A 16,292-nucleotide genomic window follows, 5' to 3' on the forward strand; every position below is an offset into this window, starting at 1 on the left:
CGACATGCAAACGATTACTTTTCTTTCTTTACATATGTATTCATTCTAATGTTTCTTTTACGCTCTTGTCTCACTGCCGACGACTGTAAAACTTTGCTCGTGGTGCACGCGCAAGAAATCGATATTGTAGCGCCCCCTAGAGGATGACGTCGGACAGAGCGCTGAAGGAAGGACTTACATGGTCACACAGCGCTTTATATGGGATGGTTTAAATTCACTCATTCATCCGGGCCAATTGTACATGTTTTAGGTGGTAAGGGAAGAGGGAGAACCCAGACACGGGGAGAACATGCAAACTCCACTCAGACACACCCCGTCCAAGTGGGAATCGAGCCCAAATGTAGTTTTTGCTGATAATACCAATATCAGATCATCAGCAGCCCATCACATCACATGATGCTATATTTCCTGTATATATCAATAAAGCTTATTTCTACAACTGCAGATTTCCTTCTGAACCAAAGAAGTTCTGTACAACAAAACACTGTTAAAAGAGCTTCTTTTTTATTTTCCACAGGTTTCAGGAATTATGTACAAAAATCTGGAATGTTGATAAATGCATATTGGTTATCATGTGGATGTGGTCAGATACACCTTTACACTAAAACAGATGCCTCTGCATTCTATTTTTATTGCTGGTTTTACAATCGCAAGTCACTAATGCATTATTTCTTACTTTTTAAAATTGTATATACATTATGATTAGTAATGTCTGAGAACAAAGATAGCCACTAAATAAATAAAAATATCAAACACAGAAAGAAGTATTTAGACACACAGATGACAGTTGTGATTTATTATCTTTCTATTTGTCTGTGTGTGTGATCTTACACCAGCGGTGTTAAAAAAAAATCTAAAATAAATATATATAGTACCGGTCAAAACTTTGGAAATGCTGTTTTTTCTTTGATTTCAAGAACATTTACAGATTCTCACTGAAGGCATTTATTCATGAATGAAACATATGGAATCATGTTAAACAAAAAAAGGTGAAATGGATTCCTCACTTTTCACATTTTCTTAATGTTCTTCACGACCGTCACTAGACATGCTTTTGTCTTCAGCGTGTTGGGATAATTTCAATGAGCTACATCAGGTTATCAACAGGAAATGGTTTCCAGGAATAAAGGGTGGCAATTTTGAAGAATTTTCAATATAAAACAGAATATTTGGAGTTATTTCACCTTTTATGTTTAAAACATAATTTCATATGTTTGTTCATAGTGTAATGTCTTCAGTGAGAATCACACAATGTAAATCGTGTAGAAAATAAAGAAAAGCTGATTCATAAAAAGTGTTTCCAAACCTTTGACTGGTGCACGAAACATATGAATGGAATAAAGATTCAGTATTTTTCACATGGTTTTAATTTTTTGAATGACCATTGCTGATAAGGTCAAATGTTGCACAATGGTGGATTTAAAATACAATTGAGAAAAGTCAATGGGGGGATTAATGGCCAATACAAGTCTTATTGATTCTTCAGACAGAACGCTGGAATGGATGGGCAGGGAACATGGATGAAGGACCCATTACATTACATTACACACCTGACTTTGTCTGTCCAGCTGAGAGGGCCACGGCTCATAAATCATTTCCATAACTTCTGGAAACACGTCTAACATAATAATTCTGTGTGTATATAATTCATGCAACTGACACACGTTATATAAAAGATCACAACAAATTAACTAACATCACGTTTAAAACAATTTTCCACTCTCGACAGATTTTAAGCAGCTGAACAAATATTAGCAGTGAACTGCATCGAGAAAAGTGACCCAACATTCACTTTAACACAGTGCACATTATTATTCTGCACTTTCAGTGCTGTCTCATTTAAAAAGAATAAAAAAAACAGGACTTACTAAAAGTTTGTTTTCAAAATCAATTGATGTGTTAAAAACTAAAAATGACAACACTTTACATATTGCTTTAGAAACCAGAGCTGCAAAAGTGTATGTGAAATGTGAGTATTGCTATTTGTGGGGTCAATCTGGCACCCCCTTTACAAACAGTTCAAGGTCTGTGGCACTTATGCTATTTTATCCAAATCTCTTTTCTATGTACAATAATGATAAAACAATAAACAAAGCAGTGCTTTAAAGTGATTAGTAAAATATACATACAAGGCAGAGTGTGCTCGTCTCCTATGCAAAAAACAAAACAAAAATGTTTTATGTAAAAAAAAAAAAAAAAACACACACGAAAACTGCAGCCTGAAAGCTGAAGCCCTTTGAAAATGATGTGGCTTGTTCTTGCTGTAATCTCATACACATGTGTTTTTGTTTGTTTATGTCCTAACTTGCTTTGGTTAGCTAGCATAACCGCCACATTTATCTATTTAAGAACACAAATCTGAGAAAACTAATACAAGGCCAAAGAAAAAAGAAAACATCTCCCAAATTTCACAGATATTTAAATTCCATCCCATTGCTCCCATCTTCTTAAAATGTCACATACAGAACACTCCTCTTTCACAAGTTCAAGTTTCACAGATTTTGTGGTGAAGTCTGTCTGTGCTCCGGTGAAGGAGGGCAGGTCAGGAATATGTTTAATCACAGATTCAATGATAAAGGTGGATATTTTCTTGTCAAAATCTTCCACCACCACCACCTGATCTACATTCGTTTTCACAAGATGCACATAACATTGTCCACTGCAGAATATTGCATTGTTGACAAAAAAACGTGTTAAATTAAAAAGTAAAACAACAATAAAGGCCAAGTGGACTAAAAAGAGGGGACCCTGCCCTCTAGTGGTCAGACTGTATTCTAGTCCATTTGCAAGTCAAAACGTGCATGGGATGAAATCCAAAAAACAACATGTGTCTGTGCAGAGACCACAGTAACAATTTGTTTTGAAGCAGTTCATATTTGCCAACCTTAACCAGTAAAAAAATATTATATTCATACCACAGTGATGGCCTTTAAGGTCTTATACTTGCAGTTTTCAGTCCACGTTATCCATAACATCCAGTGGTTTTCCCATTGAATCAAAGACTCTGTAATTAGCTACAATAAAAAGTTCAAGGTGGTGTCTAGAACCAGGCTGATCAATGTATAAAAAATATCGATGATCATCATCATCATCACTCTCTTCTCACGCTCCTCACGGCCACATTAATAGTCTATGCTTGCATCTCTCTGACAATAGTTAATTCCACAGTGCTGGAAAAAGTCTTGAGCAGTGACACAGCATTCCCATGGTCAATATTCACAAAGCTGTATCCATTCGCCTAGAAGAACAGTGAAGTCGTTAATATGGGGACATTTACTTTTCATTGTGGAATACACAACAATAATTCAACAATTTTTCAGAATCCCTTTAATTCTTCCATTTTCATTATTGAGCAATACTAAATGTAATGAAGTTTGTTGCTAAAATTCTACACTGATTACACTACGATATCAAACAGCGCTGTGCACCTTGGCGCTCGTCTACACAGAGCGAGTCCACTCTTTTATAGGCTTAAACACAAGCAGAGGAGTGTTTTAAGGGTTAATTTCGTGCATCATTAATTATATTATAGCGCGGGGTCTTCGTCTTCCCTGCAGCTCTCATCTCTGTCCTCAAAGGCGTTTGGTGTGTGTTGGTCTTTAAACAGGCAGTTACTGCTGCTGATCCGGGACTAGGACCCTTTTCGGGACAATTTGGGCTAATTTCGGTATTGGAGACATCAGACCAGTCCCTGAACTGTCCTACGCAATAAAGCCAGAAAACGAAGTAAGGACATCGGCCTTGACTAGTTGCTTCATTCCTAACCTGCAGCTTCATTAGAGCGTGTTTTTCTGATTGATCCCGATTTGGAAAAGTAGAATGAAACTGACCTGAAATAACAAAGAGCTGGCTATTCGATCAGAGTTACTTTTCATTTTTCAATATTTTTGCATGTCCTAGTGGGACAAGGCCTCGTGGAAGGCCCAGGACACGCTGGTGGGACTATGTCTCCGAGCTGGCCTGGTGTCGCCTTGGGGTCCCCCCAGAACAGCTGGAGGAGGTGTGTGTGGATCGGGAAGTCTGGGCATCTCTGCTGAGACTGCTGCCCCCGCGACCCGGCCCCGGATAAAGCGGAAGAAAATGGATGGATGGATGGATGGAATATTTTTGCAAACACTTTGAAATAGTCTATGACCGTATAATCAGAGCACAATTTCACAAATACAAGTAAAGTTACCCACATTTAGTATCCAGCTGTACCATAATAAAATGGAAGAAATTAAAAGGGGTCTGCAAACATTCAAAACCCACTGTATTGTCATAAATCCTGAAGTACCTGGAGTATTTTATCCCCAGGCTGAAGAATTTTGGAAGCTGGTCCTTCTGGTTGAACCCTGGTAACAAATATACCCTAAAGTTTGAAGCAGAGGTAAAAGAATAATATGTTATAATCTACACATCGCATACGTAGACTGTACATACATATGTACACAGTGATCTGTGCCTCGGTAAAGCCTCACCAAAATTAAAATGAAGGACAATAACATTTTTTAAACCCGATAAATACACGACGAACGATGCACAATATGCTGCGTGGGTGCTTCATTTAATAACAGGAGAAAGAATCACAACGTTATAACACTGGTCCTTCATCTGTGCATAAAACGACAAGTGGCAGGTTGACTTCAAGACCAGACCAAAGACTTGGGTTCTGTTTAACTCATTGTCTTTATGGGTTAGACTAAGATCCATAGAGACAATATTACTATTCAATAAAAATCTAAACAGTATAAGAATTTACATAATCATCTGGACGAAAGGGGTTTCCTCGACCACCCACTCCTCCAGATATGCTGAACCCCAGCTCTGGATTCTTCTCCACTTTCACATGAATCTGAAGAAGGAACAGATATTATTTAAATGGAATATAATAGTTTTCAAACATCCTGATTAATTTCAAATAGTGTAAAACAACAGCTACCTCTTGGTGCAATGTCTCATGGGGAATACGTGAGTGTCCTTGTGGCTGGTGTGAAACCTTAAGCATTAAAAAATCAATGAGTTGCTCTCTTGAAGGGTGGCGGGTCACTGACGACTGGGAACGCCCAGATGAGCCCATCTGGCCATTAATCAAAGGCACCTACAAGAAATATGCAATATTCAAAGTACAGCAGAACTGATATACTGGAGATCACAGTATGATCCTACTTTTCTGTGAGGGTCCATGGTGAAGCTCTGCTGTCCTTGAGGAACAAACACCTCATCCTGGAACACAAACAGTTTATTACACAACTAAATGCAGAACAAATAAAAAACTTTCTACAGATGAATTTATGTTCACTACAAATACACCACAAAATACACCACATGCACATCACATGACCTTACCTTGAACACCACACACACTTTGAGAGATTATGCATGACCTCTGAAGATGAAGTGAATGCAATGAAATCATGATTGCAAAGAGGGAAATCTTTAAGGAATAGAGTGAAGTAGAACACAGAAAATGCACCGCATGAACATGGAAGGTTTTGCACCATCTAAGCCACTTTTATATATACATATACATATATATTGTATACATACATATATACATATATCGACACACTCACTAAAATACTACATGGGAAAAGATGTCACTTTTGGTTGTTTACAAAAGGAACAAAGGGTGACTTTAGTCTGTCAGTGGTCAGTTCAACATCAGGGCGGAAAGGAAACAGACATTTCCTTAAGGTTTAAAGGATGTGAAACTAACAGGAGCTGGCTTAGTAAGAGTTGTTAGCTAAGCTAGAGGCAGTACTCACACAGTTGCCCATAGCAGTGTAGGGGTGTCCATCTCTGGCACTAAAGATCAGAGAGCCTTGGCTTGCATGCAAATCCCTACAGCTGCTGTAGTGAGACCAGCTCAGTGGAGCATTATTGGAATTATAGGAGCGAGACAGCATGCTCTGAACAGAGGAACCACATGAAATAGACTGAAATAGAGACTTTCATTGCATTGCATATGTGATGGCACAAACAGACATTAACAATACAAAGACAACCATGCAGTTGAGAATGCTGAGTAGTTGGCACAGGGCATACAGTATGGTAAGAGAGTTTTGATGATTAGATGTTCTGTTTTGTGTCTCACAGTCTCTCGTTTGATCTTTTGAGTGCAGTGATGAAGCTGCTTAAGCCGATTGTTCCTTAGAAAAATCTACTGATACATACATGTATGTGCAGCAGGACTGGGACAATACACTTTTGTCACGATCCAATGCGTATCACGATACTCAGCGGCTGATCCGATACGTATTGCGATACAGTAAGTGATTATGAAAGAAAAATGTTTACCTTATAATGTGCAAAAAGAAAAGTCATGTGTCCAAAGTTTATCAACCAAATGTTATTTGACTTTTACTGAAGTGTTAAGCTTGAAAAGTGCATAATGAAAATGCCTCCAAACACAAGTATTGAAAATACTGCAATAATTGATTAAGTATTAAAGGCACTGCAGCAAAAAGTCTTGTGATCCGATCCAATATTTTGACCCATCCCAAATGTGCAGTATGTCCTGCACAGCAGCACACATAATCCATCATTTCCACATAAAAGAAGTGCTTACCTTTTCCATTTTCTTGGCTTCAATATGCCGCATCACTTGATCCCTCCAGTCGGCCGGCACTCGACCAGATCCCGACACGGCCACTGGTCCATCCAGCAGAGAGTGCTCAGAGTTCACTCTGGTGTTGGGCCTTTTACTGGGGCTGGTGTGCTGGTAGTTGAAGTCACTCACAGACATAGTCCTTTCTGGAAGCTCATGAGGCTGTGGCCTAGCACTGTAGGGTCTTGCAGCTCCAGGTCCATCTATGCTGTAAGTGCGGGCAGAGAGTGGTCTCTGCATGGAATGGCTCATTGCAAGAGGACCCCGAGCAAGAGTTGTGTGAATGTCTCTGTATGTCAAATAGTCCCCCTCTGGCAGTTGCATACGTCTTTGATCACCTGTGGACACATTAGAAGCACTGCTTCCTTGTCTTTGAAGGGTGCTGCTTCTTGGCTGTCCAGTGGATGGAAGTCTGTCTTTGGACCACATGTCCACGGGGAGTTTGGAAACCATCGGGGGGGCCCTCTGCTGGGACTGCAGAGGATAGGGAGGGGCTTGATTGCGATTGGAGTAGTTTGTGTTTGCTAAAGAATGAGGTGGGGGAGGTAAGTACCCTTGGTGCTCAGTAGGCATACATGGGGCATTGGGTTGCCTTTGACCCCACATGCCATCGTTTGGCAAAGCACTGTTTGTGTACTGCACATTGTACTGCGGAGGGGGGGTACCCATGGCCACACTGGAAGGCAATGGGTACCTGGCGCTAGCAGAGGGTTTGGATGAAGACAGCAGATCTGACGAGGATGTTGATGAGCTGGGATAGACCTGGAGAGGCTGGTCATTCAGTAGTGAAGCAGACTTACTCCTTACTATGCTCTGACCCTGTGCCCCAGCCCCTGACACCCGGCTCACTGCGGGGCCATCATAGCGGTCACTTTCTCCTTCAAAGGAGTACATTTTTATGCCACCTGTCTCGATGTTGCTGATGCTTTGTGACTTCATCACCTGTGGAGGATAGCAACGTTTTTCTGGAGACAGCTCCTCTGTGCTGCGAGACAAGCTGATGTCACTGCTGACTGCCACACCTGCATCACCCCTCAATGAGAGCCCGTCAATCACCTGCTGGTTTCCATTGTGTAAATAGTCTTTGTAGTCATTCATCGAACTCTTCTTACTATCAATATCATCCTGCACATGGCCATTCCTGCTCGTCTCCAAGTCATCCAGCTTTGCAATGTCATCAGTGGTGGTAGAGATGTTCATATTAATATGGTCCCACTTGCTGTATTTGTCTCGAATGCCGTTGTCCATCTCCTTTTCGATCGTGGTCAGTCTGGCTTCCACTGATAAGTCATAGTCTCCTTCTTTCCGTGGCTGGGATTGCTGGGTTTGAGTGAGAGCTGGTAAAAAGGTCTCTGAGCCATTGCCATTGTGGAGAAATGGTGTCGTCTCCTTTGGCTGGTTCATATTCTCGTCTTCATGCCTAAAACAACAACAACAAAATCGTTAAAACTGATATTATTAAATAAGAAAGAGAATGATTTTACTTTTATAAACGTGTGTTAAGTACTTAAAGAAATAGGCCACCGTTTTTACATACTGAGATATGTTCTTACCTTAGCTTTGACGAGTTCTTTAGGACCTGTCTGGTCTTCCCCCGTGCCTTCAATCACGTAAACACAGCACAGACGGCGTTAGCATTTAGCCTCTCCCCCTCTCCACTATAGCTCCAAAACAGGTCAAGATAGAAGCTACCAAGCTCTTCCACGTTTTCCCTATTTAAATATGGTTACGTGAAGTGTTACACTACAAAGTATAATTACACAAAATTAAACAATGTGGATTTTCTAAGCGGATAAAAGGGGGAACTATAATGTAAGGCGTAATAATACCAGGAGTAGTTTGGCATCCGCACAGTAAAGTGAAGTTAACTGCGCAGTAAAGTGAAGATTACTGCGCGGATTTCGAATTACTCCTGGTATTATTACGCCTTACATTATAGTTCCCCCTTTTATCCGCTTAGAAAATCCACATTGTTTAATTTTGTGTAATTATACTTTGTAGTGTAACACTTCACGTAACCATATTTAAATAGGGAAAACGTGGAAGAGCTTGGTAGCTTCTATCTTGACCTGTTTTGGAGCAATAGTGGAGAGGGGGAGAGGCTAAATGCTACACCGTCTGCGCTGTGTTTACGTGATTGAAGGCACGGGTGAAGACCAGACAGGTCCTAAAGAACTCGTCAAAGCTAAGGTAAGAACATATCTCAGTATGTAAAAACGGTGGCCTATTCCTTTAAGAGCTAATAAATACATTTAGATCATTTTTTAAACCTGTGTGTGGCCCTCTCTGTGGAGAGTGTCCTGGGAATTTCGGTCTATGGTGAATCGTTCTAGGCTGACTTTTAATGACGCCCGCGCTTTGCTTTGTCCCTCAATTATATTTCAGCGGTGAGAGAGTGAATCGCATTTATTTCACACCCAAAATCTTGATAAAGGCATCCAGCCTCACCCGCATTGTACAGCAAACACCGCAGACAGAGCTGAGGCAAGACTGAGAAAGGCACAAGTTTGCCACCTGTCAGTTATTGTGCAGATCTCCATAGTCTCAACACGCACAACCCAGTGTGTAAAACTAGAGCCATTCAAATGACATAACATGCATTATTATTTTATGACTGGCAATTCTTGTTATGGTCGAAATGCTACAACCCAGTCGGCTAACGTGACCAGCAGAAAAAGTCTAGCGGCGTCTCTGCTACACTTACTGGATTTTTGGTAGAAAAGGCATCTTTGCTTCCCTTTCTGGTGTGCAGAGAGAGTTGTCTTGACTGCTGTCTGTGGTTAGGGAGACTGAATCTGACATCCGTGATGGTGATGAGCAATTACTGTTGTTCTGGTTACTGTTGGCCACAGTATCATCCAGCAGCGAGTCGGCATCCCTCAAGTCATCTATGAAACAGACATTGTTAGCTCACTGCAGCTGTGTTGCGACGTTGTGCGCTATGGCAACAATCATACCTTTTTTATCCTTACTTAACGTCACCACCTTCGGTTGGTTTATTGAAATTTCCATAAGTGGGGGTCTCATCTCCGCAACTTTCATCTCCTCCTCTTCAAAAAGCTCTTCAGAATCCTACACAGTAATATTACACAGATGATCAGGATGATGTATAAACAAACATATCAGGCTTTATTGTTTTGTAAGGGCGATCGTTACATCAAGAGTGTCTTCATGGTTCGTCAGTGAAGCCTCAGAAGATTTAAATTGGCCCTTGTGTGAGGTATAAGATTCTGAAGTGTCCTGGGACTCTGGTGTCGACGCATCTTCAGGAAAAGCGTTGGGTGACATTTGTTCTTGCACTGCTGCAGTCACACCATTTGGGCAAGGGGCCTCAATCACCTTCACACAAAAAAAAATGTAACTAAAGCAGTCTAGTAAAACTGCATGCAACCTGAATAACCTAAACACCATAAACAAATAATGAATACATTAAACTAATAAAGAAGAAAAAGCGAGGACGGAGTGAATGACTAATGGACGGAGCATCTGGAAATGAACTATGGAACTAATTCTTCTTATTATCAGAGATGTGTACAGATAGAGTCATAGAGTCTCACTGCTATACTGTTCAGCATACCTTAACTCCTACGTTCTGCAGTCCGATGTGGTTCCTCTCCATATGTTTAGATGCATCGTTTGATTCCTCTTCCTTGAGTCGGTGTGCCACTGACTGAGCAGTCTTCACCATGTTCTTTAACTCCTCTGGATATGGGGTAGGGTAGCGTTTCAGGTTTCCCTCCTTTAAAACAAAAATCAATGCAAGAGAACTTAAAGCAAATAAAACCTTGTTACATTATTTGAGATTTTTTTTTCTGACAATAATGTAATGTAATCCAGCTTGACACCGACCCTTGGTGGAGTTTCTCTCTCATCCTTATCCTCGTCGCACTCAAAAGCCACCTGAGCTCGGTGCTTGCGTTGCTCTTCCCATAGAGCAGGATTAAAGCTCTCAGAATCAGAGTTGGGGATGTCTAAAACAATCAAAACAAAAGATGGTACCATTTCAGGGAAGTGACTCATCACTACATTTTTTAACCAGAAGGGGGCACAGAGGCACAAATATAATGACATACTACTTTCATGAAAATGCATGATGGACTATCATAAATGATTTTCAAACAAGGTGGAAAACAGAAAACAATGAGACTGTTGTGCATTCATGTAGGTCTATGCCATATGGTTAAAACCCTTTAAAGTTTAATATATTATCAAATTATTCTGAAAAGTCACAGGTTGATATAGACCAGATAATGTGCCAAAGTCAATTTAAACTGGATAGTGGAATAAGACACCAAACAGATGCTCAGAGGTCAAAGGAATACTAGTGTTCCTGTTGTCTCAGGTAACAGGGTCACACTTATAAAACATGCATTGACTGACTCTTGTAGGTCACATGTGACACGAACTTTCTGCTACGATAAATACACTAGCCATGCTTGTGTTGCAAATAGTGTAGTATTAAGTTCCACAAAGACTTACAATCCTCAGCCTTGGTCTGCTGGGGAAACATGTAGTTTGTAAGCACAGTCTTCTGCGTCTCTGGATCCTCTTCTTTCTGCAGTGGGATCAAGGCCTTTGACTGTAAAAGACAGAAGATATTGAGTATCCTCTAAAACAGGGGCCAGACGGTGTACAGTGCAGTGAAACATTCAACAGAGTGCATTTCAGAGAGGTTAAAGCCATGCCTCATTTTGGCTTGGAAACCTAAAGCCAGTTCCATCTGACAATAAAATGTTACTTTCTGAGGTATTCAATTGTGAGGAAATATTAAACTGGGAATAAAAAGTACCATCTCTGTGTGCCATTTCAACAAGAAGCCTGAAGGCCACCAAAAATGAAAAAAGAAAAGAAAAGAGGGCCGCACTTGGGCACCACGGCTCGAAAAGCTCAGACAGATTTGAGGAAAATCATTTTCACTTCAAAACAGTTAATCTAAAAATGCATAATGCATGCATAGCCCATTTGTCCAAATAAATGAATAAAAATGAATGTGTGCTCGTCGAATGAAGTAATTCACTGGTTTGCTTTAAAGTGTCACAAAGGCACATTTAGATCAAATGTCAGGGGAAGTGGTTTCCTGCATTTTAAATGTGTTTTCCTGTCTCACTGTGCTAATTCACAGAGTAACTTAACACAGCGATGAACCCGGGGTCAATGTACAGTTCCAACCTCATGTGAAATGATCTCAAAGCCACTAGGGTAAGGTAACTATGCTTTATGCATTGTCAACATAATACATGATATACCTGATTTTCAGACAGCCACATAGCAGTCATCTGATTCAGCTTAGTGAAACTATAGGGAAGATGTTTTAACCTGGAACAAATAAGTAAAGTGAGTAGTAGCTTAGGGATGTACATACACTATTAAATAAGACAGATAAAAATCCTATTAAAACAATGTATAAGACATGAAGGTGCTGCGCTCACTTGTTGTTACTAAGATTAATGACTTTAAGCCTCTGCATGTCACCCATCTCCTCTGGCAAAGACTCCAATTTGTTTGAATGCAGGAACAGTACTGTTGCACTCTTCCAGCTACCAATCTGAGAAAAAGAGGAAAAACAAGGGCTCAGAACAACAGATAAAAATATCAACCTGCACACTAGAGCACATTGCAGGAAATAGTAACCTCGGGGGGGAGCTGGCTGAGGAAGTTGTGATCTGCAGCAAAGGTGCGGATGCTGTCACACTGGCCAATAGAAGAAGGCAAGTCTTCAATCTCATTAAAACTACAGTCTAGTTCTTCTAGAGACTCCATCCTAAAGAACAAAGAGCATCGTCAGACTACAGCAAAAAGGAAAGCATGGAAAATAAAAAGTATAAATGGAGAGAATATTTGCATGTCTAAGTAACCAATACACAAATATACAACGGAAAACAACTCTTACTCCACCACAAAAGCTGAAACACCAAAAAGTAATACATTTTAGTGGGTTAAGACAACATGAAAAAAACACCATCTCATAAAATGTTTGATTTTCAAAGTACCACCAGGCCTAGATCAGATCAAATCAGGACTAAAAGGGTAAAGCAATCATTCAGCGTTGACCATTGACTTCTGGTTATACAGCAGAACATGAGCCACGCCTGCATCTGCAGGACCTGCCACCCACATCTGACTGTGCACTCTGCTGAGAGAGTGGCCGTACACCTGTGCGCTCTGCTGATGGTGACTGTGTGTATCAGTTCCACATGTAACCAGCGGGTGGTCAACACACAGCGGAAGCTGCGGATAACAATTGCACAGCTCATCATTGGTCAATGGCGGCGGGCGTTTATTTTTAGCTGAAATATGTAGCTTTCTGAAGTTTGCTCAAACTTTGTGTGAAGAGAGGTGTGAAGAAGTACAAAGGCCAACCCTGTACCACCATGAGAAACACATTTTAGAGCACTGGCTCACCCTCCAATGGAGTCTGGCAGTTGCACAAGCTGATTCTCGTCCACTTTCAGAGCAGTTAGTTTCTTTAGGGAGCCTGAAATAAAGAAAGGACACAGAGATGCTCTCTGAAGCTTAGGGCAGTTTATTGATTATCACTTGCAGAGTATTGAAAATAGATTACAAATAAACAAAAGGTTCTAACAAACAGAAATCTGGAAATAATGTTGCTTTAGAAAATACAAAGGAAAATTCATATTAATAATAATTTTGAATATACCAATTGATCCTGGAAGTTGGACGAGGGCATTGTTGGAAATCAGGAGGTCCTGAAGATTGTCACATCCAGATATTTGCTCATCAACCATCTCTATGTTGTTCTTGGATACATCAAGATATGTCAGTTGTTTAAGCATCCCCAGCATCTGGTAACAGACATTTAAATACCATGTTAACTATCAAGGTCAAGGATTAGCTAAATGTTATGTGAAAATGATCTCCTGGCAGGACAACAGATTAGTGCGATTTGGTCTATTTTCTTCAAACAGGTGTTACAATAACAGCTGATACAGTTCAAACTGCTTATGTTATTCTGTAAGGCTGAAACTTTAATTTCACACTTTAGCATTGGTATTTAGCTTTTCAAGAGTTGCATGCATAGACAAAAGAGTGATTAAGGCAGAAAACTTTCTGCTAGCATCAAAGTTTGATATTATCAGGAGACGCTTTGTATTTGAGGATATGATCATAGAGGCTTCATAAAAAAGTGAGAGCAAAAGTTGTGTTTTGAGTAAAAACATAAACATTATTTAAACATAGAGGGGGGAAATAGAATATTGATATATAAAAATACCCCAGGTAAAAATGTTAGTCTGTTTCCATCCATCCAAAGCTCCTTGATTGAAGTCAGTTGTTCCAACACCTCAGGCTGTCAAACAGAGCAAGTGACAACTGAGAGATAGACACACACGTATGCATTTATCTACATTCAATGAACTGACATGCAAAACTAACACAGCATGAGTAGTAATGGTCAACATCAGAGGCAAAGTCAGCTCTGAAGAGGTAGGGCACATCAAAACAGACTTTACTCACCACTTCAACAAATTCATTACTTCCCAAGTCCAGCCTCTCCAGCTGTGAGAGCTTCTGCATGCTTCTGTCAACACACAGTGGAGAAACAATTCAATAAGGGCAAACTGACATGACCTAGCAATGTTCATACGATGGTAGTGCCCTAAATCCACATTTAATGCCATGTTGAGAGTTGAATTAGATAACAGTGCATGTGGACAGACTTCACTGGCTCACTTTGAAGTCCTCCTGCTCACTTACACTCATCTGACCCCATGGACCACAGAGCCTTCAGTGACACTGCTCCAAAACTCTGCACTATACATTATGATCCCTTTGCTGAACCTCACAAAAACACGGCAAAGAAGTACAGAAGCATCCAGTAAAACAGTGTGGAACACAAAAACCACAAATGCAGTTTGCAGAAAATATAATAATAAGGTTCTTAGTATAGTCGTCTCATTTGTTTGTTTGTGAGTTGTTATTTTTGCATGTAATAAAGAATATACAAATTTGAGCCTTGACATGTTAGACGATTATGACGATTTATGGAAAATGTGACATGTTTTAGCTCAGGGGCACCCTTCAGGAGCTTTCATCATTTAGGTCATAGCATCATAATCCCCTTGGAACAAGCTGATATAAAACTAAAGTGATTCAGAACAAAATGAACACATTCACAAGCAGTAGATTAATAATAAAGTTTACATGGCAATAAACTCATTAACATTTCAAATGAGCACACACAACAGCACACATTAAAAGATTCTGATGAGGAAGTCTGGAACATAGTATCTTGAATAAATTTAGAGCTGCAAATATATCAGTAATGAAGTGTATGGCTTAAGTAAATAATCGGGCAAACTGTTAAGCCCTTTGATTATTTTGAGATTGTTGAATCTAATCACGTCAGTATATGAAGACTTTCTTTTGTTTTTCACAGAGGTTTTCCTGTGGTTTCATTCTAAAGCAATATGTTGCAGCCGAATTTTACTTGTTAATTTACAAACCCATTGATTAAAAGGCAGCTTAATCCTCTGGGCCACCGTATAATTGTCTTGTTTGCCTATCCCATAGTATGTTAATAATACTAATATTAATAATATAGGTATCACTTTATTTTACAGTACCTTGATACATTGTACCTAACTTAATTTAGTACAATGTCATGTGCTCTGTAACAATGTGTAATAACCTGTACCTATGGGTTAGATACACAATGAAATAACTTGTATTAGTACTTTGTAAGTTTGTAATGTCATAGGACACGAGACCCTTAGGGTTAGGGCTTAAGGTTAGGTTTAGGGTTATGTCTTATTACATTTTGTTCCTACAAACTACAAATACATATTATTCCATATGTATCTAACCCATAGGTACAAGTTATTACACATTGTTACAGAGCACATTTTTCATGTAACTCACAGGCTGTAGCTAAATGAGGCTTTACAGTGTGGGGACAGAGACCAAAATGAAAACTTATGCTGCTAACTAAATACAGTCTGCTCTCACCAACCCCTCACACACAGCTGATCAAATCAGCTGATGTCCGGCCTCTCGCAACGGCCACAATAAAAGCTGATTTGTTTTAAATGTTATGGGGATGTCCAATGTGCAACTTCATGCCTTAATATTAATTTAAACTTCCGCACCCCACTGTAGTGTGCTCCTTTATACAGAGTATTAGAAAACCTGTCACAGCAAGCAGTACACGAAGGCTCTTACGCAACAGTGTGAATTTTAATACATGTGAGGTGGAGTGAAATTACAGCATAATGAGCACAGGAAAGATGACATAGTGGACTGCTGATAAGACTCATATGCAGTGGACGTCACTTACTTTGGCAACATCTTTAACTGGTTCTCTCTCAGTTCAAGGATTTGTAGTTTGGTCAACCTAAAGCAAGGCAGAAATGTGTAAAGCAAAAATAAACTAAAACCAAATTAACAAGCAGATAAAGATCCAAAAATACTTCATTAAAATGTATTTGTTTGGGTCCGATAAATGCTATAAACTCACCGGCCAAAGCTAGCTGGCAAGAACTCCAGAAAGGCATCGTTCAGGTAGAGCTGTGTCAGACTCAGGAGTTGTGTGAAGCCTTCTGGAAGCCTTCAAAGACAAAATGATCAAAGCAGAATCAGTCTGAATGACTTTACTGATCCAAGGCGGAATTCTTTTTGTTGCGGACCAGTCAGTGAAATGTCTAGAGCAGGGATCTCCAACCAATGAGGTAAATAAAGTAAACTATAA

The 16,292-nt window shown here is 39.9% G+C and overlaps 1 protein-coding gene across 2 annotated transcripts in view; it reads right to left on the reverse strand.

The window, feature by feature from the left end:
• Window positions 1-1,071: 1,071 nt before the first annotated feature.
• Window positions 1,072-16,292, reverse strand: part of erbin (erbb2 interacting protein) — a 30,616-nt gene continuing 15,395 nt past the window's right edge. Inside the window, exons 5-26 of one of the 2 annotated variants that reach the window (XM_079581317.1) lie at window positions 16,062-16,151; window positions 15,882-15,938; window positions 14,063-14,126; window positions 13,821-13,895; window positions 13,248-13,392; window positions 12,992-13,064; window positions 12,221-12,350; window positions 12,019-12,134; window positions 11,836-11,905; window positions 11,069-11,168; window positions 10,439-10,560; window positions 10,167-10,328; window positions 9,746-9,928; window positions 9,547-9,661; window positions 9,294-9,477; window positions 6,551-8,009; window positions 5,748-5,891; window positions 5,149-5,205; window positions 4,922-5,080; window positions 4,742-4,834; window positions 4,277-4,351; window positions 1,072-3,238 (exon numbers count right to left, since the gene is read on the reverse strand). In XM_079581317.1, coding sequence (XP_079437443.1) covers window positions 3,131-3,238; window positions 4,277-4,351; window positions 4,742-4,834; window positions 4,922-5,080; window positions 5,149-5,205; window positions 5,748-5,891; window positions 6,551-8,009; window positions 9,294-9,477; window positions 9,547-9,661; window positions 9,746-9,928; window positions 10,167-10,328; window positions 10,439-10,560; window positions 11,069-11,168; window positions 11,836-11,905; window positions 12,019-12,134; window positions 12,221-12,350; window positions 12,992-13,064; window positions 13,248-13,392; window positions 13,821-13,895; window positions 14,063-14,126; window positions 15,882-15,938; window positions 16,062-16,151 — 3,781 coding nt within the window. In that variant the 3' untranslated portion in view covers window positions 1,072-3,130. The remainder of the gene's footprint in view (window positions 3,239-4,276; window positions 4,352-4,741; window positions 4,835-4,921; window positions 5,081-5,148; window positions 5,206-5,747; window positions 5,892-6,550; window positions 8,010-9,293; window positions 9,478-9,546; window positions 9,662-9,745; window positions 9,929-10,166; window positions 10,329-10,438; window positions 10,561-11,068; window positions 11,169-11,835; window positions 11,906-12,018; window positions 12,135-12,220; window positions 12,351-12,991; window positions 13,065-13,247; window positions 13,393-13,820; window positions 13,896-14,062; window positions 14,127-15,881; window positions 15,939-16,061; window positions 16,152-16,292) is intronic. The other variant, XM_079581318.1, reaches the window with a different exon arrangement.

The sequence above is a fragment of the Gobius niger genome, assembly GCF_951799975.1.
Source record: "Gobius niger genome assembly, chromosome: 2".
NCBI classification, from domain to species: domain Eukaryota; kingdom Metazoa; phylum Chordata; class Actinopteri; order Gobiiformes; family Gobiidae; genus Gobius; species Gobius niger.